The sequence below is a fragment of the Armigeres subalbatus genome, chromosome 3 (assembly GCF_024139115.2).
Source record: "Armigeres subalbatus isolate Guangzhou_Male chromosome 3, GZ_Asu_2, whole genome shotgun sequence".
Classification (NCBI taxonomy): Eukaryota; Metazoa; Arthropoda; class Insecta; order Diptera; family Culicidae; genus Armigeres; species Armigeres subalbatus.
In genome coordinates this window covers 91,156,824-91,182,634 of record NC_085141.1, presented here as the reverse complement: position 1 = coordinate 91,182,634, position 25,811 = coordinate 91,156,824, and the positions used below count along the sequence as shown (strand labels likewise).

The 25,811-nt window shown below is 40.7% G+C and overlaps 1 protein-coding gene across 9 annotated transcripts in view; it reads right to left on the bottom strand.

Annotated features, from left to right (window-relative positions):
* Positions 1 to 6,922: 6,922 nt before the first annotated feature.
* The window catches only part of LOC134219086 (putative transcription factor capicua), a 196,324-nt gene continuing 177,435 nt past the window's right edge, over positions 6,923 to 25,811 (bottom strand). For 4 of the 9 annotated variants that reach the window (XM_062697770.1, XM_062697769.1, XM_062697771.1 and 1 more), the window contains exons 9-17: positions 23,521 to 25,397; positions 20,280 to 20,637; positions 19,845 to 20,207; positions 18,523 to 18,764; positions 8,550 to 9,412; positions 8,269 to 8,489; positions 7,770 to 7,934; positions 7,374 to 7,573; positions 6,923 to 7,300 (exon numbers count right to left, since the gene is read on the bottom strand). In XM_062697770.1, coding sequence (XP_062553754.1) covers positions 7,130 to 7,300; positions 7,374 to 7,573; positions 7,770 to 7,934; positions 8,269 to 8,489; positions 8,550 to 9,412; positions 18,523 to 18,764; positions 19,845 to 20,207; positions 20,280 to 20,637; positions 23,521 to 25,397 — 4,460 coding nt within the window. In that variant the 3' untranslated portion in view covers positions 6,923 to 7,129. The remainder of the gene's footprint in view (positions 7,301 to 7,373; positions 7,574 to 7,769; positions 7,935 to 8,268; positions 8,490 to 8,549; positions 9,413 to 18,522; positions 18,765 to 19,844; positions 20,208 to 20,279; positions 20,638 to 23,520; positions 25,398 to 25,811) is intronic. The other 5 variants (XM_062697774.1, XM_062697776.1, XM_062697772.1 and 2 more) reach the window with 5 other exon arrangements.

The following is a 25,811-nucleotide window of genomic DNA, read 5'->3' as shown; positions in this document are numbered from 1 at the left end:
GCTGAGGTGCGATTTAAATTTTTACACACGTTTTTAACGAAATTTTGTACGAGGATCCATGTCTGTTCTCTGTGCTCTAATCTAATGGAACGTACACACGGTCAAGCAGTTTGACCAACATTGACTCCACCTCTCGTTTATTCAAACATCCATAAAGTTTTACCAACAGCGGCACGAACAATCAATTTATTCGACAATATCACACACAAACGACCGAAGCGCCAACTTGAGCACCAACCATCGAAAAATATATGAGGGTTTGTGCAACTTCACTACAAATGCTCAAACATGTTCGGCGAACCTTGACTCCACCCCCGGCAACTTAGACCAAAATCAAATGCGTTTTAATTTTTTCCAACCGAGCCGCCAACTGTCAAATGGTTGTTCGAACAACTTCACTCACGTTCAAACAAAGCAGCAACCAAGGCGTTTTCTGGGGGCAGAGTCAATGTTCGTCAAAGTGCTTAACTGGTGTGTACATTGCATAAAGCGACGTACACACCAGTCAAACAGGCTGGACTCCGAACATTGCTCCGCTATGAACAACCTATTGAAAGTTGAACAACTGATTTGAAAAACGCTTGATGGTTTGATTTTTGATGTTGAATCGAAATAAACTGATTGTTCGTGGATGTTTGAATAATGACCATACAAGTTTCCAATTTGTTTGCCCTTCGTACATAGTTCTACTTTGTTTATGTATTTCGAAGCTGGTTTCAATCATTGAGAGCTCGTACGCTTTAATGTCAGTTAGATAGTTTTATTTGAAATCATTTGGGCTGTAGGATGCCTGTTTATATATACAATAAATAAATAAATATGATACGTCAACGCGTGATTGGGTGGCCAATTGGCGCAAGGATGTGTAAGCTGATAAAAGGCCGTTTCTTCAACTACAGCGTCATCAACGTGCTTTACCCACACGAAGGGCGACCCGACGATGAGAAAGAAGCGTTCTATGCACCGCTGGAGCAGGACGTCTGTGCACCGCTGCAGCGGGACGTCAAAATCGTCATCGGCAATCAACGGCCAACGATGCATAAATTTTGCAGCCACCCGAGGAATGGTGGATCGAAGCACCACAAGGCCACATGGACATCACCTAACCAAGAAACGGGAAACCAGATCGACCACGTTTTAATCGACGGTAAATTTTTCGTCCGCTCTTACCGCAGTGTGAATACTGAATCCGACCACTACCTTCTTGCAGTAGAGTAGAGTGGGGCAAGAGTGCGCGTGGGGTAAAGTACGTTTCGATTTTTCAAGTTATAAAAAAGATAAACTAGCGGCACTGAATCAGTTTGACAGGTAGTCTGACCAACTATTATCGTAATGTGTAATTGTAAACGATTTGAAGAAACAACAAGGGAGATATGGAGTTAGATCACTTTTTGGTCATTTGCTAAAAATAATTGTGTTTCCGCAACTAGTATTTCATTACCATATATACGTTCAATCAGGTGAACATTATACCATTTCGATAACCTATTGTATAGAGTACTTTATGGTACAGAACACCAATCCGGTTGGTTTTCCAAGAAGTCAAAACCATTACTTGAATAATTTTTGGGACTGTGGGGTAAAAGTACGCAGGATCAGTGGGGCAAGAGTACGCATATGAATCTTCAAGTTATGATGTCAAACCCGTATCTCCGGCCGAAATAAGACTTCTTCCAAAGCGTAAAGATCCACAACTAAGAAAAAAGGGACAGAATTCGAAATTATCACAAGGATAAGTTGAAGTAATTTCGGTGTTAGAAAGGACTTAGCGAACAACGGACTGAAGCGAAATAATGAAATTGTATTAGGGCTTGTTGTACACCTAAACATAATACAACACAATTTCATCTATAAATGATAATTTCACTCAATCAAAAGAAACTTTCATAAATTACGCAACGTTTATCTGGGAGGGGTTGCGAGATGGTGACGATCCATATAATTTAAGAGGATTCATATAAATAGTGTAAGATAGGGGGGGGGGGATGAAATAGCCCAATTTTACGTTACGTGATTGGTGGACTTTCTTTAAGGAAAAGGCCTTTGTATACGCCACGCGAAACACTGATATGTATTTTTACCTCTGTAGTTTTTTATATGTATATAGAAAACAATGGTTTTCGTATGAAAAGTGCACATTTTAGGACCCCCTCCCCCTTTGAAAGTTACGTAATCTTTAAACATTTCCTAATATATGCTCATTAAACATCAATTAAATGTTATTAACTCTTATTTGTGTCAATATATACTTAAAGCACATGATTGGATAAATGCGTACTCTTACCCCACCCACATGCACTTTTACCCCACCGGTGGGGTAAGAGTGCGTTTTCACTTGTCTTGCAATAAGGGTTCTACTAAAAGGAATCTCAATAATTTCAATATTTTTCCCACTGGGTAACATAAAGGAAGAGTATATGAATCATCGACACTGATTTGATATGCAGAAGCTTGCTTCATAAGGGCCACATGATCGATTGAAAACTAAGTGCGTACTCTTGCCCCACTCTACTCTATGCCTGCGCTCAAAACTCTTGACGGTGTACAATACGCGTTACGTCGAAGTGGATCGCAGCGGCTAAACATTGAGTCGCTACAAGACGGTAGAGTCCCAACAGAAGGGCAGCTAGGCGCAGTTTCTCTTGTAGATGGCTAGAGAGATATTCAATCCACCATTGGAAGCACTGCCACCACAGCCTGGGCGTGGTCCCCCGGATCAAACAAAACGACTTCTATGACGGTGAATGTGAGCAGTTAGTGAAAAAGAAAAATGCAGCATGGGAGAAATTGTTGCAATACCCCACGAGGGCGAACGAGGCACGACATAAAGGGACGCGGAATTGACAAAACTCGACTTTCCGAATGGAAAAGCGCCAGCAGGAAAATCGAGAAAGTTCTATGAAAAGTTCAATCGTTCACGTAAAGGGCCACGTGCCAATGCGTGACATATGTAAGAACATAAACGGAAATCTTCTTACGGACGAGCGTGAGGTGATCGAAAGGTGGCGGCAGTGTTGGTAAAATCTCAAATTCTCAAATCTCATCGGCGATTCATATCATGCGTGAGTCGAAAAAATCCCATCAGAGTCATGGCCCAGAGAATCGACTAACACCACTTGTAAGAAAGTTCATTGGGCAGTACCAGGCGGGTTTCATGGGTGAACGCTCTACCACAGACCATGTGTACGCCGTACGTCAGGTATTGTCGGTGTAGCACCAACTTAGAATTCGGAAGTCGGGACTTCCGAACCGAACTTTGTTTCATTAGGCGAGTCCAGCGCATTACTTCCGAAGTTGAGAAAGTTACCTGTATCTGGAGAAAAATCCAACTTCGGTATAAAAAGCGTTCTAACTTTGTTCCGGATAGACAATATTGCAGAAATTCCGCGAATACAACGTGCCCACACCTTCTATTTATGGACTTCAAAGCCGCATATGATACAATCGATCGAGATAAATTATGGCAACTAATGCACGAACACAGATTTCCGGATAAACTGATATGGTTGGTCAAGGCAACGATGGATCGGGTGATGCGCGTTGTTCGAGTTTCAGGGCCATTCTCGAGTCCCTTTGAAACGCGCAGAGGGTTACGGCAAGGTGATGGTCTTTCGTGCCTGCTATTCAACATCGCTTTGGAAGGAGCAACACAAAGGGCAAGGAATAACACGAGTGGTACGATTTTCACGAAGTCCGAAGTTTCGCCGACGACATTGATATTTATGGCACGTAACTTTGAGAGGATGGAGGAAGCCTATACATCAGACTGAAATTAGGTGACGATGGTGACGAAATCGAGGTGGTTGAAGAAATCGTGTACTTGGGCTCACTGGTGACCTCCGATAACGAGCCTAGTAGAGAAATTCGGAGACGCATCATGACGTACACTTTTATTTTCGATACGGGTACAAGGGATCATTTCGCAAGTTGCAAATTGAGCAACATAAAATTATGGTTAACTTTTTAGTAGCTGTACATTTTTAACCGATTTTAATTGTTTTCCCAGCAAACTATTGGAATTTTTCTAAGAATCGAATGATCCAAAAATGATCGATTTTCAATGGTAAATTATTTATATGACCATTCTTACTTGAATACTGTTTGTATACCCATACCGCGTGTATGATGTAACTCCGCTCGATCCAGTGGGCGGCAAGCATCGTTCGGTTCGTTCCATCAATTTTGTTGTATGTTCGTCAACGGGAGGACTGGAAGGGTAAACGGATATGAAAGTGATCTTTCAACCGTATACCGTATAGCACTAGTGAATACCTATGGTGGGTGCATTCAATGTTTTCGTTTATTACTGAATCGTGCTTGTTGCAGAATGTGTGGCACTGCATGAACTAAGAAGAAAAAGTGTTGTTAGTCGACTGTATGCTTCTTTGCGATTTGGACGTACATATTTTTGTGTTACTAAACTTATTCCTATTAGATATGGGAAGAAGTACCTTTCAATATAAAACGTTTACAGTCTACTGTATAACGTGTTCGATAATTTACAAATTATGTACGTTCAAATTCCAAAGTGACCTCAATGTGTGCATATGCGGGTAGATGACGTCCACGTGCGGTAAAATGTTTAACCATCATTACTAACGGGTGGCCACTAAATAGCGGGAATGAAAAGAATGGCTCGGGAAGAAATTTTCAAAAAAGTATAGTTCAATCTGATATACGTTATATAGAGAGTTGGCCTTAGTCTTTAGACTCAGATTAATGAATAATAGTATATGATCCGTGGTCCGCCGTGTGGCGTAGTTTAATCTTGCAGGTATCATATGACCGTTGGACGGGGGCCATCTCCTGATGATGCTTCTGATCCTATTGATGAGTTGCTTCGTGTCTTTGGCCTTCCAATCACCTTTGAATACAATGGAGCTCGGTCTACTTAAAATCTTTTAACAGTTTTCGAAACATTTTCACGTTCTAAATTGTTCACCGTGTACTTTTCCCACGATCTTTGTACGCTTGAAAAAATTGTACATTGCGGCGCGCATCCTTCTTGTTTTAATGGCATGTTTGAAACAACTGAAAATTTTGGAGTAAAAGTGTATGGGTGACAATTTTCTGAATATTTTAAGGATTCATTAACATAAGGAACTATTTTTTTGAAGGCATTAACGTTCTCATAGAAAAGTATTGAAGTATTGAAATTCCCGTTTTTTAGTGATCACCCGTTATAACACCATTTTATTGGCACAGATTGAAAACATGACTACCGGGAAAGCTTCAAATCCCAGTTTGTTACAGTTGGCAGTTGTTATACGGACGTGCTTTTTACCATTTTCCCTGAGCCAAAAGTAAGGTGCACATGCGAATCGGTTAAACGAAGATTTAGACTTCTGATATTTATAATTTTCTATCTGGTAAATAATTGAAACTGAACTAAATAGGGTAAGAAGTGTCCGCTAAAACTAGACATGTGATTTATACGTAAATTCTCTTAGAAATAGCATTGAACTAGCTTACATATGTACATCATTGTGCTTGATTGAAATGTGGTTGCCTAAAAATTAGGGTAATTGAATTACCATTGGAAACGAAATAAAAAACCACTTCTTGTTAGATACATCCCCTTGAGATACGTTGAGCTATTGTGGCAACAGAATATTGTGCCTTATTTGATTTGTTCGTACGAGGTAAAACCACTCAATAGTTGCGATACTGATAGTTTCAAAAACTCAATTTCAGGCAGGATTACAGGTGGAAAGTCCAGAACAGAATTTATTGTGGCAGTTAAAATATTAGAAGGAGTAAGAATCCTAAACGTGTGTCTACACTAAAGTTATGTTTGGTTATTTCCTAACGCGTATTGTATCTTGCAGAAAGTTTTTTAATATACGTCATATTGCAGAACGTGGAATTTCTTACTTTCATGTTGGATGAACGCCAACCTTCCTTAACAACGCGCATAAGACAGGCAGTTCGTCTATTGTTGATACACAAAGAGCTTACTTTGGAATTTGCAGTTTGTTCTATGATGCCTGTGTCCATATTCTACGTCTACAGTTCGAACAGGCATGAAAACGACTTTCAGTGAGCTTAAATACCCGCAGTTATAGCTGCATTACATGGCAATGCCAATGTCGAGCGAGATTCTCTACGTCAGAAAGAATAAGGAGTGATGATAAGGCTTCCACTTCCACGTTCTGCCGGGTCTCCAGAAGCTGTCTGCACTCTTCGTCGAATCAATCGTTCTGTCGACTCCGTCCCGCATGTCCGAGGTTGCATTCTGCTGCAGTCCTCAACACCTCACCCTCTTTCGACAACGCTACCTCCATCCTCACATAGTGGTCAGAGTCGATGTTAGCGCCACGATAGGCCCTGACGTCGATTATGTCGGAGAAGTCTGCAGTGGTGATCTCCAGGTGTACCGATACGGAAGGCTATGCTGGAAGTATGTGCTTCAAATGGGCATATTCTTGGAGGCGACGAAATCAATTAGTCATAGCCTATTTTTGTTCGTCAGCCGGTTGACGTGGAACTTCCCACAGTCGGTTCAAACAACTCCTCCTGGCTTGGCCTGAGCGTTATTTTTCCTATATGATAATTTTGACATCGTGACGGCAGCTGTCGTTCTCACATTCGAGCTACGCGTAGAATGCGTCCTTACCATCATCAGTGCTTTCGGAGTGTGGGAAATGGACGTTGAAGAACCGGCCTTTGGACCTCTATCAGCACACTCTCTCTGGTATGATTACCTCTATACATTTGAATCATTGATTCCTCCCAATAGAACTAGAACTAGAACTCGGGAAAGGCCGTATGCTTCGTGGAACTGGAGCGTGGAGCGATTTGCTAGCCCATCAATTATCAATAAAGTGAATAAGTAGCCATGTTCTCATTTTCTTCCTGTTGGGACACATAATCGTCATGTTTAGAGATTTTCTTTCGCTGTTCAAATCAAATTATTTTCAAGTTGGAAAACCCAAAGTGCACACCAACATAAAGGAACTTTATTTGTCATTATTGTTTAGCACAATTCACAATATAGATTCTCTCCGAAACTATTCACTTTGTTCACAATAAGGACTTACATGCGGAGTGCTTGTAATTCATCAAAAATTTGGGTATTATTAACGCATATGAATTGAAGATAGATCGGAGCATCGAAGATAAGATCACTTCAGGAGCGATTATATTTCCTTTTCAACTTACCGGAACCAAGATCGGTAGGCGTAATCGGCCCGGCCGATTGTGGCGTGAAGCCAGGCGGTTGGGCCATAAACTTTTGTCGCACTTCGCGAATCTTCAACTGCAAGCTCTGTTTGCTGGGAAAGATGCTGCTGTGGGCCAACTGTGAATGTCAAATGTTATCATAGTTGAATGTGTTGTCGGGTTTTTTATTAAGTCTAGAAGTTGTTGCTCACCTGGAAACTATTGGTTGCCTGCGATGTTGGGAACATTCCATGATCCTGAAACAATTGCATGACCAAATTGCGGCGCTGCTCCAGAACCTTGCGATGGCCTCTCTCTTCGGCTGAGTTGACTGACCGTGCCGAAGGCGTTTTCGGGGTTCGAGGCGAACGGTCAGCGTTGTCCGTGGTCATATCTACGAGAGAAAAGTAACCTTCGCTCGATGAGTGACAACATTGTTCAAATCACTTGCGGGGGGCATTTACTATCACCCCTATTCTTGTTTACGGATAAAGGGAAATATCGAACGTTTCTTTATTGGCTTGCGTAAATGAGAATGCGCATGCACTTTCGCCCGAAAGTTTATTTATCAAACATAAACAAGAATACGGGTGTATGTATATGTTTACCTTTGTATTGTTCCATGTTGAAGTCCGGCCCGAAAAAGCGATTGCCGACGATGTATGCACTGGATGGCGTTGCCGTCGATGACAACGGTGCACTGCTATCCGAGGTTAGCTGAGCTGATGGATGATGATGGTGATGATGCTGCTGAGGGTGTTCGTCCTCTGATGCTGATGAAAATGCAAAAAATAATTTAGAATTATAAAATATTTTTATGACAGATCCAGAAAAGCTAATAGTGGAGTTCTTTCTAAATCTAATTTTGATCATAAGGTTAAAAATGGGAGAAGGCAAATTCTTCTCAATATATGAAGCGTTTTTATATACCTATCTATAAGTGTGTACATTGCAATATCATGTGGTTATCGGAAGAATGCTATGTCCTACCAAAAACTGTTGGGCCGGCTCAGAAGTATTGATTCACTAGTGCTAATGTTTTACAAACTAGGTATAGGGAAATATATCCACCGTTAACCCTTCTGGATCACAATCAAGTTTACTCACGGGTTTTTAATTGTTGCTGATGATGGTGCTGTTGCTGTTGTTGTTGTTGTTGCTGCTGCTGCTGCTGTTGTTGTTGCTGTTGTGTTGATTTCTTACGATAGTTCTGGGTAAAAACACGTGGCGACGATGGCACAGATATTGCACTGGGTGACTGGCAGTCCTCCGGTTTAAACTGGGGTAGCGTTTTGAACTTCTTCTCGAAGTCGACCTGCCTTAGAACGCTGCATAAAACCACGTTAATCAGTATTAATGTTGGAAATATATTTTTCGGGGTAACTTACTTGTCCATATCGTCAGGTTTGACCTTCTTGAAGAAATTCTTTGTTTTGATTGTGGGGGAAATCTGCGGACTCTGGAAATCGTCGATCGTGGCCGAGGTTGGGGTCGGCAGTGCGGATGGCATCTGGGTCGACGGTTGGTGCGTGCTTCCGTTGCTGTTGTCACTATCGCCGGAGTTCTGCGTGTGTTGCTGGCCGGATGAGTTACTGCTGTTGCTCATTTGCCGCCGCTGCAACGGGGCTCGTCCCAATTGTGCCGGAGTGGGCGCAAGAATGAATTTTTTGCTCTCAGGAGCATCAAAATCATCGTCAATCTCATCCGTTGCAGCTCCTGTCGGAGCCGAACTCGACAGAGGATTTGGCTGTTCCACCAATTCCATTGGTTGAGTTACAGACGAAGAGCAGGAGTTTGGTGTGACGGGTAAATTTCTTCCGCCGGGAGATTCTGGCGGTTCCTGTTTGATATTCATGAGCGGGGGTTGCTGTGGTTGATGCTGCTGATAGGCCTGCGGTGCGGATGTGGAGATGAGAAGGTTCGGTATTTTTCCTTGTATCAAATATTGTACTGGCTGGAGTGTCGCGGTAGTTGTACTTGATGATATGGCTGGCTTAATTTGCGATCCCTGCACCATCGAGGAGCTGGTTAGTGCATAAGCAGTTGAAGCGGCTAGTCCTGGCATGGTAGAGGAGCTCTGGGAAGATCCCAGTGAGGAAGAGGACAAGGAAGAAGACAAAGAGGTAAGAGAGACTGCCGAAGAGGAAGCAGTAGATGATGAGGAAGTAGAGATAGCAGATGATGTAGAGGTGTACAGTTTGGACCGATCATTCAGAGAGTACTGTTGGCTGTCGGGGAGGACGAGCGTAAACTGAAATCGAGACAGGATAGATTTTTAATTATGCATGGCGGAATGAGTAGGAAGGTATTGCAGTTAGAATAAGCAACTAATCACACAACTATGCAGCAGTTTGATGAAAGTTGGTATGTAGGTTTTTTTTTTGCTTTTTCGGTGTAGCGCAAGATCATAAGATCTCTTAAATATCTAACATTTTGCTACAGCTATTTGCAGTAAAATATTATCATGATACAGGCATACCTCGATAGTACGTACACCTGCGACATTTTAGTGTACGTACTATCGAAGCAAAAAAAAAAAAATACCGAAAATTTTTTTTCGCCTTTTTATTTATTTAGGAGTGGTGGAATGTTCGTAAAACCGCTTGGAAGCAAAAAATTCGATAGAAGGCCCTGTACTCTAAGCATATTTATATTTGATATAGTAAACAACGGACCAGCATGATCCAGATTTTTCTTAAAATGTTGCCTACATATAGCATTGAGCAAAATCATCGTCTTTGTGAATGTGAGGCTATAGTTTTTACGAAATATTGTATGTTAATGCTTTGGAACATCCAGAAATTACGTGAAATTTGTAGGAGTAATGTTTTGAAGATATGTTACACATCATGCATAATTATGCATGTTACTACAAAAAGTAACGATGGGAATGAAAAACTTTAAGGATGTCCTAAACTGTCACTGCCGTTGCGACTCTATTGAGCACATGCAATTTCAAAATTTGGGGAGGCTTGATCCCCTTTTTATAATATCTACGCAATAAATAAATTTTCCTGACAACCCTTCATCAAATCTGTCAAATCTACAAAAAATTAGAACCCTGAGAATAAACTTGAATAAACAAATTTTTGTATGGGTGACTAACGGCGGATCAAGTGTCCCCATATTGAGCATGAGCATGAGCATGATGACCGTGCACTTCGTAGTTGCTACTCCGTGATCGACTAGAACAATCGCAATTGCACAGGGAACCAATGGATGGAAGCATGGGATTTGCTCTCCAACCTAAATGTGCACAGTCCGAGAGCTCTAGTATTTTTGGATGGTCGATAACGGCGCTGGCCACGTCCTCACGGCCATCGGGGATGGGAAGGAATTGATGATGCAGTCACTCGCCCACTGCAAGCCGAGAACACCTCTGCACTTGCCACGAGTTCCTGCGGAATTTTATTGGAATCTAGGGGTTAGGTTTTATGGCAGAGGTTCGTCTTGGTTAACGGATTGCCAATGTGAAAGTAATGAAATGGTGATGTATATTCTAATTGAATGCCGAAACGAGCATTTTGCTCATTTCGAATTTGATTTGATTTGATTTTGATCATTTCGAAACAGTTGCCTGCTAGAACTAATCAAGTTGTAGGTATAGATATAGAAGATGGAAACGGTATACAGTCAAACCTCCATGAGTCGATGTTCTATGACTCGATATCGACTCATGGAAGCAAATTATCCCATATTAAAAAATATTTTCTGGGTTACTGTGATGGTCCCTTCAAACAGATTTCCAAAGATTTCCTATTCCACATGTTGATATTTCCATGAGTCGATGGTCCCTTCAATATCGACTCATGGAGGTTTGACTGTATGAAATCCCATTTTCAGTTCTAGCGATTGCTAGAACATGGGAAATATATGAAACGATACAAAGTAGTAGGAATGGAACGGGCCTGGGATTGAACCCACGACCTCCTGCGTATGAGGCAGAAGCGGTAGCCATATGACCACCAAGCCCGTTACTAACGGGGGATCAAGTGTCCCCATATTGATGCAATAACTTCAAATCCAAATATCCTAAAACTTTGATGGAATGTTAACATTTTCATCAGTACAGATCATTAAGCATATTTATGGCTTTGTGCTGTGAAAAAACGAAAGCATTTGGTCATTGTTATGAAAAGTTGTTCAAATTTTGCTTGGCCAATAAAAAAAATCTTTAGGAAGGTCAAAACATATAAACCGCCCTGCAGAATAAATAAGGTTGTCAATCCAAAAAATAACTCACCACATAAAGGCCATTTGTCTAGAGGATCTATACTAAAAAATACGTTAGAACAAAACTACTTTAGTCCTCGATAAAACAGGGTGTGATCAAGTCTCCCCGGGGATCAAGTCTACCCACCTTCCTCTACATAACACTGAGATGAGTATTAAGGTAACAAGAATACTGACTTCAAAGATGTAAAAAAGGATAACTTTCTAAGTTATTTTAATTTTCTCGTCTGTATAATCGTGTAACCAACGTGTAACGAAAAAGTATGGAGGACCGACTTTCATATACCGATCAACTCAGCTTCACGAATTGAGGTGGTGTCTGTCGATAAGGTTGGCGATCTACTCACACACTGCAACTAGCATGAAGTTGATCTTTGGTCACAAAGTGCGAGGTGGGAAAATATTTTTGGCAACATGGCCACTAGATCCCTTTCTATTAAACACATTATCTGCCAAAACATAAAGATACTTTGACTGAAAATGTAGGAATTGCTTTTCAGGAAACTAAGGAATTGCTCCAAGAACGCCCCCTGAAATCCTACTTGAATTTCTTTCGTATTTCAGTTTGAAATTATTTCATTTACTTCACATACTTTATTTTAAATTTGTTTGGACATTCATAAATATTTTCCTCTGAAAATGTCTTAGGAAATTAAAATAAAAAATAAAAAATCTCTATTTTGAATTTCTCCTTGATTTATTCCAGTTATTCTTTTAGGATCTACAGGAAATCAATCGGTAAATCTATCAAACCACGAGATCCATCCCGAATTTCGTCTAGAATTACTTTAAGAAATTCTCCAGGAAATCGTTTCGGATACTCCAATGAAAATCCCTTCGGAAATTCTTCCTGAAAATGAACTTCCCGGAGCAGTTCTTGGATGCATTTTCTGCAGTATTGCTCGAGACATTTCGGTGGAAATTCCGAAACGAATTCCCGGATAATTCTTGAAGAACTTTTAAAGAGATTTCTGAAGGAGTTCTTGAAGTAAGTTTCGGAGAAATTCTTGACGATTTTTTTTAGAGAATACATGGAGGAATTTCTGGAAAAAATGTGGGAGAGTTTCTAGAAGAATTTCCGGGGTTATTGTTTTAACAGATTGCTACGAATTCCTGAAAAAAATCTCGGAAAACCCTGAAGGGCATTTGTAGACATTTTAGGGGAAGTACTTGCAGAAATTTGGATAATTGCTGCAGGATCTTCCGGGAGAATTTCTTTAATATTTTCTAGAGGAATTTCAAGGGGAAGTAATTCCGACAGAGTTTCGACGAAATGTTCATAAGAATATCTGGAGAAATAGTCAGATGAATTTGCAGACGAATTTTGCATGAAATTTCCGGGAGAATACTCGAAGAAAAAAATCCGGGAGCAATTTTCCGGGAGAGTTCTTAGAGGAATTTTCGGGAGAATTACCGGGGCGTGACTATCAAGACTGGAAGCGGGCTTGCACACTAATGGGACTTCCACGAAAGGCTGAAAACTTATAAGGCTGAAATAATAAAAGACTGACACTCGAAGAACTGACAAATCGTTGACGTTAAAAGGGGCACAAACTGCAATCTTCTTGCGACTTCTTGACGTCTTTCAATTTTGATATGGGATTTTCATTTTTTTGTCTGTACAGCACAATAAGTTTATAAGTAGCACAGTAATCTTTGTTCTTGGTTCTTGCATTTGGTTTTTGATACTGGTCAGGTCTACTTCTATATTTTTATTCTTTATCCATCCTTCTCTTTACTTCCAACTTCCTTCTTTATTATTCTTTTATCCGTCTTCATTATTTCTTCTTTACCCCTACTTGAATTTTAGTTTTTCGTTCTTAGTTATTCCTCCTTCTTTATTTCTACTTCAATTTTTTTTCTCTTTCCGTTTCTTATCTATCTTCCTTCTTGATATTTTTCTACCTTCTCTCTTTATCCTTCTATCTTCTATCTTATTTCTTCATTCTTCTTTCTGTCTTATGTCTCCCTTGGTCTTTCTGTTTTATTTTTCCTTCTTCTTCCTTCATGTTTTCTTTTTCCTATTATTACGTTTTTTCTTCTTTTTTAACTTTTTTTGTCTTTCTACCTTCATCCTTTTTCCTTCTTCATTCTTCCGTCTTCCTCCCACCTTTTTTTCATCTTCCTTATTGTTCTTTCTTCTCTATTTCATTCTTACAGACCTTCTTTTTCTTGTTTCCTTCATTGTTTCTCATCTTCATCTCATCTTCCATCCTCTATCTCACTTCTTTCTTTTATCGTTTGCCTTCCTTCTACCTTTTTCCTTTTTCATTCTTCAATCTTTGTTATTCCTTTTCCCGTCTTCCACCTATCTTCCTTTTTCTTCTTCATTCTTCCGTCCTCCTTAATTCATTTATTTATTTATTATTATTAACATCAACAGGCAATAGAGCCCAAATGATGTGTCTTAAAACTATAAAACAATACAACATTGGTATTATCATATTGGAACACGGAAGCAATAAACAATCAGGTTGCACAGGATAAAGATAATCACCCGAATTCGATGTCGTAACAATAATTGCAAAAAAAGTAGCTAATATGCGGGATACCACGTACGGTGCTTGCTTACAAATTCTCGACATCTGAGCTAACCGGCTACATAGTGCTGGGAAAGCAATGGATCTCCATTTATCATCAAGAACGACCTTGAATGAAATATAGTCCATTTCTTCAACTTTGACTTCCATCTTGATACGAGCTTTGTAACATTATACGTTTCTCTATTCCAGCTCGTTATTCCGATGGATGCATACTAAAGTATCGATTTCTCGGTTACACCAGTTATCGATGTTTGATAGCAACAGTGGAAACGATTGCTTTAGCACCAGAGTTGATATTTGAGCCAACACTGCAAAAGCCCAGTCCAATAAATATTTCATCCAGAGCCTTTGATGAGGAATGGTAGTCCGTAGAACTCTGTCTTGGCGAAGATGTATCGATGCATTTTGCGCAAAATCTTCCAATGTCTTCACAATGTCGGAAACTTGGCATTTTCTTATTTCGCTCATTATTTGTCCTTCTTCCGTCGCTTTTGGCCCGTGCTTTTTTCACATGATCTCCATCGCACGCTTGGCACTCATCGGTTTGAAACATTGCAATCTAGATAAAGTACTCAAATACTCGTTGCAAAACCACATAACATTATTAATCAAAACGTCGGAGTCGTCCGCCGCAACAACAGTTGGGCGGCTACAAGACGGTAGAACCTTCGCAGCACCTACCTCCGCATACAACAAAATATCTGTTTGATGTTTACTGGTTTAGAGCACTTTGGACAATCCATGCTGTGTGTGAACGGGTGGTCCGGAGTCGGAGATGATTCCACAGCAAAATAATAAATTGAGCTTCAGAGACCTGTTCTTGAGCAGTAATTTCTATCCGCCAAACACGAAGATCATACAGCAGGGATTCTTTTGAGCGTTCTTCAATTACAATTATGGAAAGACGGTTTTAAATCAGATTTTCTCGGCAACAGAAAAGTGAATCAATGTAATCGTCAGATACACAACCACAACCACATCTTCTTTCTTCTTACTTCTCACTTGTTCTTCCTTCTTCCATTTTAAATCTTCATTTTTTCTTCCTTCCTTTACCGCCTTCTTCATCATTTCTTCTACCTTCTTATTTCTTTCTTTTTTCTTTAACTTCCCTTCTTCCTTTTTCGGATTTATTGTTTACTCTTCATTCTTAATTTTTATTTATTATTCACTACTTAACCACTAATCGATCGTGAGGTGATCCATCCATCATTTTCAGCACCTTCCATACTTTTCAGCCTTCGGTATGGTATTACTTCTGATATTTTCAGCCTTGTGAGACTTTCAGCCTTTCACCTAAGACACTCTAATCCAAAATCAAATAAAAAAATCTCATTTTATTAACTAATGTACCGTTTTTACAAGCTGCCTGCACGCCGCGTCCAAGCAAGATACCCAAATGTAGTCGGGTCGTATTCATAATTGGGCATTTTTGTTTCTAATTATGCTGGAAATTGGTAGTTTCGCTAAATATATTGTTTATTTCATATAAATCGACAATGAAAGTGAGTGGCAGCTCCAATTTGTGATTCGGACTAGGTTCGGGATTTATAGTTTCCAACCCCAAAGCTGTCAGGGTTCGCACTGTTGTTTCACGGTTTCGCAGAAATGCCAATACAACTGTGCCCACACATCATCAACCACTTCAAAGCACGTGGAGTGGGGATACAATCGATGGGACCAAGCTAGAGAAACGAAACGGAAACTGTATGTTTATTAAAATAAAATGCGGTTGAAAATCTTTTTTTTCCGGGAATTTTGTGATATTTGTTGTTGTAGTTTAAAAATGAATTTAATCCAGTTGTTCTAGATTCAGTTTTAAAAATAGATTGTTAGAAGTTATGCATTCAAAAGTTCATTCAGTTTCCTCACAGATGGTGTCCTAAATTATGGTGGCATGGAATTACACATGGTAGTTTGGGAATTCCGCTTGAAACCCGTTCCCAAATCCGTTTAGAATTTTCAGAAAAATATATTTGAGGAATACTGAATAGAATTATTTCTTATGCAGAATTTCTTTTGAAATTTCTCAAATCTTTCGTCGTTTCAGAATTTTCTTCGGGAATTCACGTCAGAAACTACTTCAGAAATTTTTTTGAATTTTTGAGATACATATCAGACATTCCTCCATATTTTTTCCATAAGATGCTTTCGAGATAAATTCTTTTGAAAATTCTTACTTGGGCTATCTTGACTATACTGTTCCAGGATTTTCTGGAAGTTGCTCCAGGAATTAATTTGGAAATTCCAATAATATAACTCCTTCGAAATCCTTCTAGAATACAGGAACTATCTCAAACGCTTATAAGACCGGAATTGCTACGCAAGTTTTCGAGACCTAAATTTCGGAAATGCTCGTGGAGGACCAATTCCTCCTTGAAATTCTTGAAGATTCTTGAAACCATCTAATGGTGCCCCGAGGTGTGAGGCTACCTTTATCAGGAGAGGTAGCGAGGAAAAAAAATCTGGAGAATTTTTGTTGGGAGAACTTCATAGTGTTCTCCGAAAAAAGCTTTTTGCAGAAATAGATGAATTTACGGAAATACGGAAAAAAATGGTTCTCGACAGTCGGTATAAAAAAAAGTGTATTGAATATCAATTAAATAGGAGAACTGTACCGATCTCCATCCACTGAACATAGATTCATCTCAACGGTAAACAAAGAATTGCAGCACAGCACAATTTTGTCGCCTCTTTTTGTCAACATGCGTGCTCACTGCTGAGAAAATCACAAAATAATAAACAATCCAAATTCCTTTCCGTTGCTTTTGTTTTGGGATGAATATCAGACCATGAGATGAGTTCTTAGGAGCAGTTTCCCTGTTTTATATCCACCCAAAAGTTATTTCCACTATCCGCAAAAATCAGTTCACGCACTTAAACATATTTATTTATCATTTCTGTCTATTTAGTCTTAACGCCAACTCACTGCCAGTACACTGGATTCCCTGGATCATATGTCGAATCAAACAAACACGATGCTATACGCACACCAACATATCCAATGACAGATGGAACTGAAAATGTTTTTTTATTCAGGGGTCGGGTTGGTTAATCATTTCGTTGTATTGTTTTAACATGTCGTATTAGAATGTAACTATGCTAAAACAAGCTGAAATCTTCAGCTAAATTCCTCCGTTCCAGCTTGACATTTCTTCTATATTTCCCATTTTTCAGAAAATTTCCATACGAATTGTTTGAGGTCTGCTCTCAGGCTTGTTGGATAATTAAACTGAAATTAAACCTTAAAGTGACATTTCAATAATTATCAAATAACCCTTATACTCTTGAGACTGTTGAGACTGTTCAATTATCCAATTGGTGATTCGGTCTTCTCTAGAAAGACATTTGGTCGTTAGTTTTGCGGAGTCCATATTGGGACGTTCTCAGTGTTGTCGATAATTTTTTGTATATTCTACGCATCTAAATCCACATATTATTGATTTTGTTATGAATTCGGATATATTGCATGTACGCATCTAAATCCACATATTATTATTATCTTTTGTTATGAATTCTATTATGTTACTACCACTTCAGAAAGAAATTTCTAATGCTGCGGATTTATGACAAAAATAACAATATGTTTGCTATGCACAATTAGAGCGCACAATTAGACCAAAGCTACAGTACCTCAAATTAAATACGAGTAAATTGATAGCAAAACAGTTGCTGGTATTCTAATTGAATGAAGAAAACAAACGTAACAGTTCAAACAGTTCTAGAACATGTGAAATTTAAAAAATACGAAGTAGGAGAATGGAACAGGGGCCTCATTGCGCATCTCCTTTCGACAGCTCCTTCGTATGACAGTTTGCACGGTTTGTTCGTTTCGAGTCGAGGTGCGCAATACCTTCCCAGGCTTGAAATTGAACCCACGAGAAGAGGTAATCAAATGACTACCAAGCCCGTAACTACAAGTGCGCAAATATTCAATGGCTCCGAAATCATCGAAGTATGCCTAGTGTACATGTTTGTCTGTCTGTCACATCATTTAGCAATCGAAGCAATCGGGCAATGTGTCGACAGCGACATGTTGTAGTGAGTGAACCGTCGAATAAGATATAAGGTTCTCCCGCTTGCCCGCAGCCAGAATGAACTCCACGCCTTCTACAATGCATAAAACTAAAACAACCTAATCACATATAGAATTGAGAAATTTTAATTATGAGTTTATGAGATATGTTATTCTGAATGATGCAATTCAGGATTCTGATGGTATAAAACAGAAAGAATTTCAAAAAACATGTTCAAAAAAATTGTGATTTTCTTGATATTCAATATTAGACCCTTTAGGCCATCCGACCAATATGCCAAACGGCCTTATGCCAATCAGCTTTAGGCCATACGACCTACAACCTTTAAAAGCACCAATCGTTATTTTGTATTATTTTTTGAAAAATTCTTGAAAGGATTGTCGACTAACAAGTTACTTGTACCCTCGTTTTCACCTTTATAGTAGTTGGCAGTGGCGCTACCCATTTGACTCAGTTAAAATTAATGTGATCCAACTTTCATCAAACCGTGATATCGAACAGTCTATGAGTTGTGATGCTCAATCGGTGTTATAAGCATGATGTGAACTCACCTGCGGATTATTTGCATTCACTGCAAACATAAACTTCTGCCTACCAGCGGCAGCCGCGGCGGCCAACAGCTGATTAGGTGTCAGTATAGCTGCGGCCGCCCCCGCCGCATTTTCACCGTTGGGTCCACTAGGAAACTGCTGTTGCTGAAGGTGATGATGAAGCTGCTGCTGTTGTTGCTGATGGTGGAGATGTTGCTGATGCTGCTGTACTGCTGTGGTAACCGCCGACGGGGATGGTACAACTGTTGAATTTGTTGGATTAATCATTATAATTGATTGCTTGATATGGTGATGACTGAGGTTGAGGTTAGAGTTAGTAGTAGTAGTAGTAGCAGTAGCAGTACAATTAGTTGTGGTGGTTAGACAATGACTATTATTGATGACGAGTGGGCTGGCTGCAATGGTGGAGGTCCCCGTTTGGGATGATCCATTGCTGGTGGCGGCTGCCAGTAGTAACTTTTTTGCCACAGGTGGTCCTCCGGAGTCCTTGCTTTCGGCTGTCGTCACGGTAGCAATAGTACCGGACTGCAGCAGTTCGTTGAGCGAAGCCTGTGTTAGAACAATAATACCCGGCGTTGGTTGTGTGAGCGGAGTTACGGTCGGAGCAGCAGTTGCTATCAGAGCCGATCGAGGTTCGCGCCGTTCGATCAAAATTGTTTCATAGAGCACCGTCGGTGAACCATCCTCCTTCTCGAGTTTAATCTTTCCGATAAGTGGTTTTGTCAGTTGTGGTTGTGATTGTGCTTGCGTTGGATTTGCCGTTCGCAGTATGGCACTGTTTGGGCTGAAGATGACCATGCTGCCACCGCCGACGCCATTACTGCTGCTGCTAATATTGCTACTATTGCTTGTGCTGATCAATCCGTTACTTTGGCTGATAACTGGGCTGGCTGATACAGTTACAACATTCACAACATTCAATGGCTTATTATTGACTGTGGTGGTGGTGGAGGTGGCGGTAGTGGTGTTTGCATGATGAACAATGGCATTATTACTGGTAGTATTGTTATTATTGCTATCGTTATTTACAACATGAACAACATTGGTAGTAGTAGCTGAAGTAGTACTAGCAGAAGAGTTAGCAGTGGTAGTAGTAGAAGTAGTAGTAGCACATGTAGTAGTAGCATTACCGTTACTGTTATTATTACTGGTTTGGATGCAGAGTGTTTTGGGTGATGAAAGCTCATGAGTTGGATGATGATTAACATCTAGATGAGTAGTTGTTGGAGGATGGTCATTAACATTAGTAACATTATTATTGTTATTGGTACGATTAGTGGTGGTGGTGGTTGAGGTGGTGATAACATCCATTAGTATTTTACCTTGTTTCATGCTCATCAAGATTGTGTTATTGCTATTGCTTGTACCGGTAATGGTGGCATTGTTACCATTGTTGTTAGTATTTGAAATTGTATAACAGATAGGGTTCAAACTAATCGATTTACATTTATTGTCCGTAGAGACAAACGGCTGGTGCTGCTGTTGTTGTTGTTGATGTTCTTTGATAGCAGAAGTCGAAAAGTTGAATATGTTTCCATTTGCAGAAACTTTGGCCATGTTGTTATTGTTATTGCACAGATTGTCCGTCGGCTCAGATTTGATAGCAGTCGGTGTTGTGACCGATTGGAACTGCTCCTGCTTGCCAATAGTTTTTGGGCTCTGGGGCATAGTTTTGAACGCTCCCCCTGTTAGAATAAAAAAAAAACAAAACAATAAAGTGAAGATCTGTTTGCCAATAAGTATCTAAATAATAATACCGGTAGGTTGAAACGGCGACACACCGATCGGGTTCTTCGGGCTACCGTACGAGTAGCTGAGCGGCGTCTGATGATGGTGGTAGCTATGGTGGAGCATGCCTGCTCCTGGTGGTTGTTCCCCATGTGGAACACTGCTGCCTGAAACTCCGCCGCCTGGTGGATGTGAAACCGGTGGGGGCAGTAGGGCTACCTTGATCGGCTTAGGCTTACATGTCAGTGGATCCGAAGGTGTCGATGGAGCTGAGCTACTACTACTACTATTGCTAGTCGGAGGAATCGGTGCTGTCGCCGTTTTTGAATAATCCGTCGGGATGTTATCGTTAGTGAGAGAGGATGATGAAACCACTGCGTCTGAAACCTGAAAATAATAAAGCATATTAGTAAAAAAAAACTCGCTAAACGACATAGTGATTGTAGGAGCATTCTTCCTCGTGATGAACATCTTCTTCTTCTTATTGGCATTACATCCCCACACTGGGACAGAGCCGCCTCGCAGCTTAGTGTTCATTGAGCACTTCCACAGTTATTAACTGCAAGGTTTTTAAGCCAGGTCACCATTTTTGCATTCGTATATCATGAGGCTAGCACGATGATACTTTTATGCTCAGGGAAGTCGAGACAATTTCCAAACCGAAAATTGCCTAGACCGGCACCGGGAATCGAACCCAGCCACCCTCAGCATGGTCTTGCATCCGATCCTTTTTTCACACGGGGGATGCGTTCCGTGTAAAAAAAGTTTTCAGTTTAAAATTTGAAAATCCATGTAAAAAAAGTGTTATGATTTCTCGGGGCTGAAACACATAAGGCTGGAAACTCACAAGGCTGAACAAAAATCGTGAGAAACCAATTTTAGTGGAAGAATTCACATTTAACGTTAATAGGTTCACAAACTAAAATGATCCGCAACCTTCTTACAACTTCTTGTTGTCTTCCAATTTTTATACGGAATTCTTATTTTTTAGTCTTCACAGCTCAAAAAATGTTGAGGTAACATAGAAAGAAACAAGACTTTTTTTTATTGTTCTTGGTTCTTGCATTTGATTTTTGATTTCTGCCAAGATTATTTTTATTTTTTATTCTTTATTCTTCTCTCTTCTTCTTCCATTTGCTTCTTTATTCTCCCTTCTTTCTTGCTACTTCCCTTTTTTTCTTCTTCCTACTTTTTTATACCTTTTTTCCTTTTTTTTTCCTTCTTTCTTCTTCAACCCTTACTAGTTTCTTCTTTCTGTTTCCTTCTTGCTTCTTCTTTCTACCTTTCTTCTTAGTTCTTCCTTCTTAATTTCTACTTCCTTGTTCCTATTTCCTTCTTCCTTCTTCTGCTTTCCTTGTTCCTTCTTCCTTTTTTTCTGGGTTCTACTTCCTTCATTTTTCTTTGTTCTTCTTCTTCCTTCTTCATTCATTCCTTTTGCTTTCTTATTTCTTCCTTCCTCCTTTCCCTTGTTTTTTCTTTTTCTTCTTTCTTCCTTCTTTCATTACCTTGTTTTTCCTCCCTTTCTGTCTTCTTTCCTCTACCTTCTTCCTTTTCCAATTGTCTTTCTTCCTTCTTTCATTACCTTGTTCTTCCTCCCTTTCTGTCTTCTTTCCTCTACCTTCTTCCTTTTCCAATTTTCTTCTTTCTTTTTCCTCATTCCTTTTTCTCTATTCTTTCTTCATTCTACCTTCTTCCTTCTTCTTACTTACTTCTTTCAACCTTTTTTCCTTTTCTTTTTTTCGTCTTTTCACTTCTTTTTTTTTCCTGCTTCCTTGTGCCTTGTTTTTTCATCTTTCTTTCTTCTTTCGTCCTGTTTTCTTCCTTCATTTCCCTTCCTTTTCCCTTTTTCCTTTTACCTTCTTCCTTTTCTTTTTCTTCATTATTGTTCTTCCTTCTTCATCCTTCCATTTTTTCCTTCCGTCTTCCGTGTTTCTTCTTGCTTCATCATTATTCCTTCTTCCATCTTTATTTTACTTTTTCATTCTTCTTTATTCTATGTTTTTTCTTCAATCTTTCATCCTTTTTCCTTCTTCCGTCTTCCCTCTCCCTTCCATTTTTTTCCTGCTTTTTCCTTCTTTCTTGTTTCTTCTTGTTTCATCATTATTCCTTCTTCGATCTTTATCTTACTTTTTCCTTCTTCTATGTTCTTTCTTTAATCTTTCATCTTTTTTCCTTCTCCATTCTTCAGTCTTCTTTCTCTCTTCTTCCGTCTTCTTCCTTCTTCTTTCTTCCTTTCTTCTTCTCTGTGCAATTTTCATTCTTTATTATTTATTCTTTATTTCTTTATTCTTTATTCTTTTTTTTCTTTGTCTGTCATTGAGCTCGGACCTAGTTGATCCATCTCGCTATTCTTTATTCATTATTATTTATTATGTATTCTTTATTCATCATCCTCTATTCTTTATTTATTATTCACTATCCAACCACTCAACATAGTTGGTACAACATATCGGATGGTTGGAATTCATTTCAGCCTTCTGATACTTTCAGCCTTTCGGGATTTCAGCCTTATGAATATTCAGCCTTATGTGCAGGGCCGGATGTATGGGGGCCGGGGGGCCGTGGACCTGGGCCCCCACCAATCTTGTGTACCAAAACCAACCTGTTTTGTACATTTTGGGGCTCCCACAAGCTGTCGGCCCCGGGGCCCCCTTCCGGCTTAATCCAGCCCTGTTTAGTGTTTTGGCCTTTCGTAAGACACCCGATTTCTCGACGAATCATGCCTCCCAGTGGTGGAAATCTGCGAATCTTACTCACAAAACAAGAAGTAGGCAATGCAAAAGACTCGCGAACATTTGTTTTGCCTTTTTCTTGCCTACTACTCGCAAAGAAAACAAAAAACGAATCCTGAAAAATGTTCGAGAAGCTTCGCGAGTCATTCAGGTTAATTTGCTAAAGTCATAAAACAACCTCGGAACTTATTTCTCACTGATGTTCGAGCAAGAACACAGTTGTTTATTATTATTGTGTTAATGTCAAGTCAAATCTATCCATTGTATTCAGAAGCAATCACAAAAACACGCGACCGTGTTTTTACTCCTGAGCAAAATACAGCCCGGATTTTTGTTTTTGCTCTGCCCGTACTTTCATGATCAAAGCAAGCGCCAGAAAAATGCAGGCAGTAGGTTCCTTTGAGTATGGCTTTTTGGTAAAGCCAATTACACTCTTTTCTTACTCGTGAAGCGAGTATTTCCACCACTGATGCCTCCCCATATCGATTACATAAAAACTTTGCTCTAAATAATAATTACAAATAAAATTCTCACTTACCTTTATTCTCGCCTTAAAATCTCCTTCTTCACCACCGGTACCAATCCCAGTGGCACCTCCATGGCCGACGTCGTCAACATCGGAGTCACCCACCTTTTCGGCGCATTTGAGATCAATTTCGACCGTTTCGCCCAAAGTCTGCAGTGCAGAATCCTCGGCAATCACCATCTGTTGATCGTCATCGGACATCGTACCATCGTCATGATCCATTTTCTCCCCGGCTGCACCACTGCCCTCCGGACGTGCACCTTCCTCGTCCGGATTGCTGCCAGTGTTGTACGGAGCGATTGTCGTCGGAATGATGTCATTCAGTTGTGGTACCGCTACGCCAGTCTGGGCATGTTCCGAAGGTGTTGTGGGGCTCTTCTCGTCGAAGGAATCGTTTCCATCAAAGGAATCCATCCGACCACGGCCGTCTTTCGTTGAGGAGGACGACTTCCGTCGATCTTTGGAACACCACTTCCACTCGGGATGAGCCCGAAAATGAGCCTCTTTGACTTCGCTGGCAAGCTCATGGTATTTGGTTTTCTCCTCCGGCTTCAATGCGTACCACCACTCACCAAGGATTTTACTCACGGTCCGATTGTCCTGATTAGGATGTTTCTGGTGGACCAGAGCACGATGCCTTTTGGAAAAGATCATAAACGCATTCATCGGTCTTCGGATCTTGGCATCTTTTTTGTTCAGTGGACTTTGTGGTTCTTTTGCACTGGGTGGGCCACTGCCAGCATTGTTGGCTGCTTGGAGTGCTGCGCTGCAGGACTGTGTGCGTCTTTTATTGAGTGAATCGGTCTCAGCTTTACTGATCGCTCCGTGTGGAACAGCCGCTAGATTCGGATTCGCGAGCGAACCCGGTCCGGGTTCAATGTCCATTCCCCGGAGCAGCTGGTTTCCTCCACCAGAGCTTTGAAAGTTGTCTCTCCCGGCCATTTGATTGCTGAAGTTGGTATTGCTATTGTTATTGTAGTTGCTTTTCACGGGCTCTGCTTCAAAAACATCATCATCTCCCTCATTGTCGTCACACTCGTCATCGACAGCCGGTTCCGACGGTGGTGGTGTGCAGATTCTCACCGTCGGTGACGCAATGATGGTCGCGTTGACCGTTTGTGGAATGCCGGATGACTGTTGTTGCTGCTGGTGCTGAGCTGGAGAGTAGCTCGATTGATGGTGTTGGACAAACGTTTTCGAGGCCGGAGCTTGGATTATCGGAAGTAATGTATGCCATTGAAAGATGGAACCCGTGCTAATGCCGTTTTTTGGCACGGTCACTGGTTGTTGTTGTTGCTGTTGTGGAACCACCGAATGTGGTTGCTGTTGTACGATCGGCTGCGGTTGCAGCTGTATTGTTTGCTGAGGTGCCATTATTGGCCCGCGATTGGCCATATGTTGGGGCTGCTGTGGGTGTTGTTGTGATGGCGATTGCCCCGGATCAACTATTACCTGTTGCTGGCCGTGAAAGGAAGAGTACAGGCCCGGATGTTGGGTGCCATGAGATGACGCTGGCGATATTCGTATCACGCTGGTTGCGTGACCTGTAGGAGGAAGCGACACGATCGGTTGCTGTGGCACTGTTTGTGAAGGTCGCAGCAATTCTGGTCGTATAAGTGGAGGTTGATGGGGACCAAGATTTACCGGTAACCCACTGGCACTGAGACCCTGCGCCCCACCGTACATTATGGGACTGGGAGTATTGGTTTTGAATTTACCATGATGTTCGGAGGAGGATGGCGCTGGGCTGCCAATGGGCATGAAGACATTTTGCCGGTTGCCTATGGTCACCGGTGACTGGGTAGTACTGGCCAATGGTGACGAAGCATGTCCCGTTGGAGATGAGAATGAGTTACATGGCGTGGCAGATCGCGAACTGCTCAATGATACTGGAATTAGAAGAAATGGAAAATTATTTAATAGGTGTTAGTAATAAGGCAATTTCATACAGAATGGTCACGAGTACCCAACATGAGAGTTACAACACATAAATTATCATTGAAATATTTATTGAATCTACCTTCTTCAAATGAGCACGTTTGCACGTTATACAGTGAAAAGAGGAAACAAAACCTATTTTAATTGAACGCATCTGCCCAGTATAAGGGCCGATGCCCACGCAAGGTACTCAGCATCAAATGGAGTAATGCACATGTAAACGTGTGCACGACTACGTTTGATGCTGGGTACCTTGCGTGGACGCGGCGTGCACGCAGCTTGAAAAAACATGGGCATCGACCCTAAAGCAAATAAGAATGATAATGTGTTTTTAAAAAAACACCACTGCTCGGTATAAGTCGAAT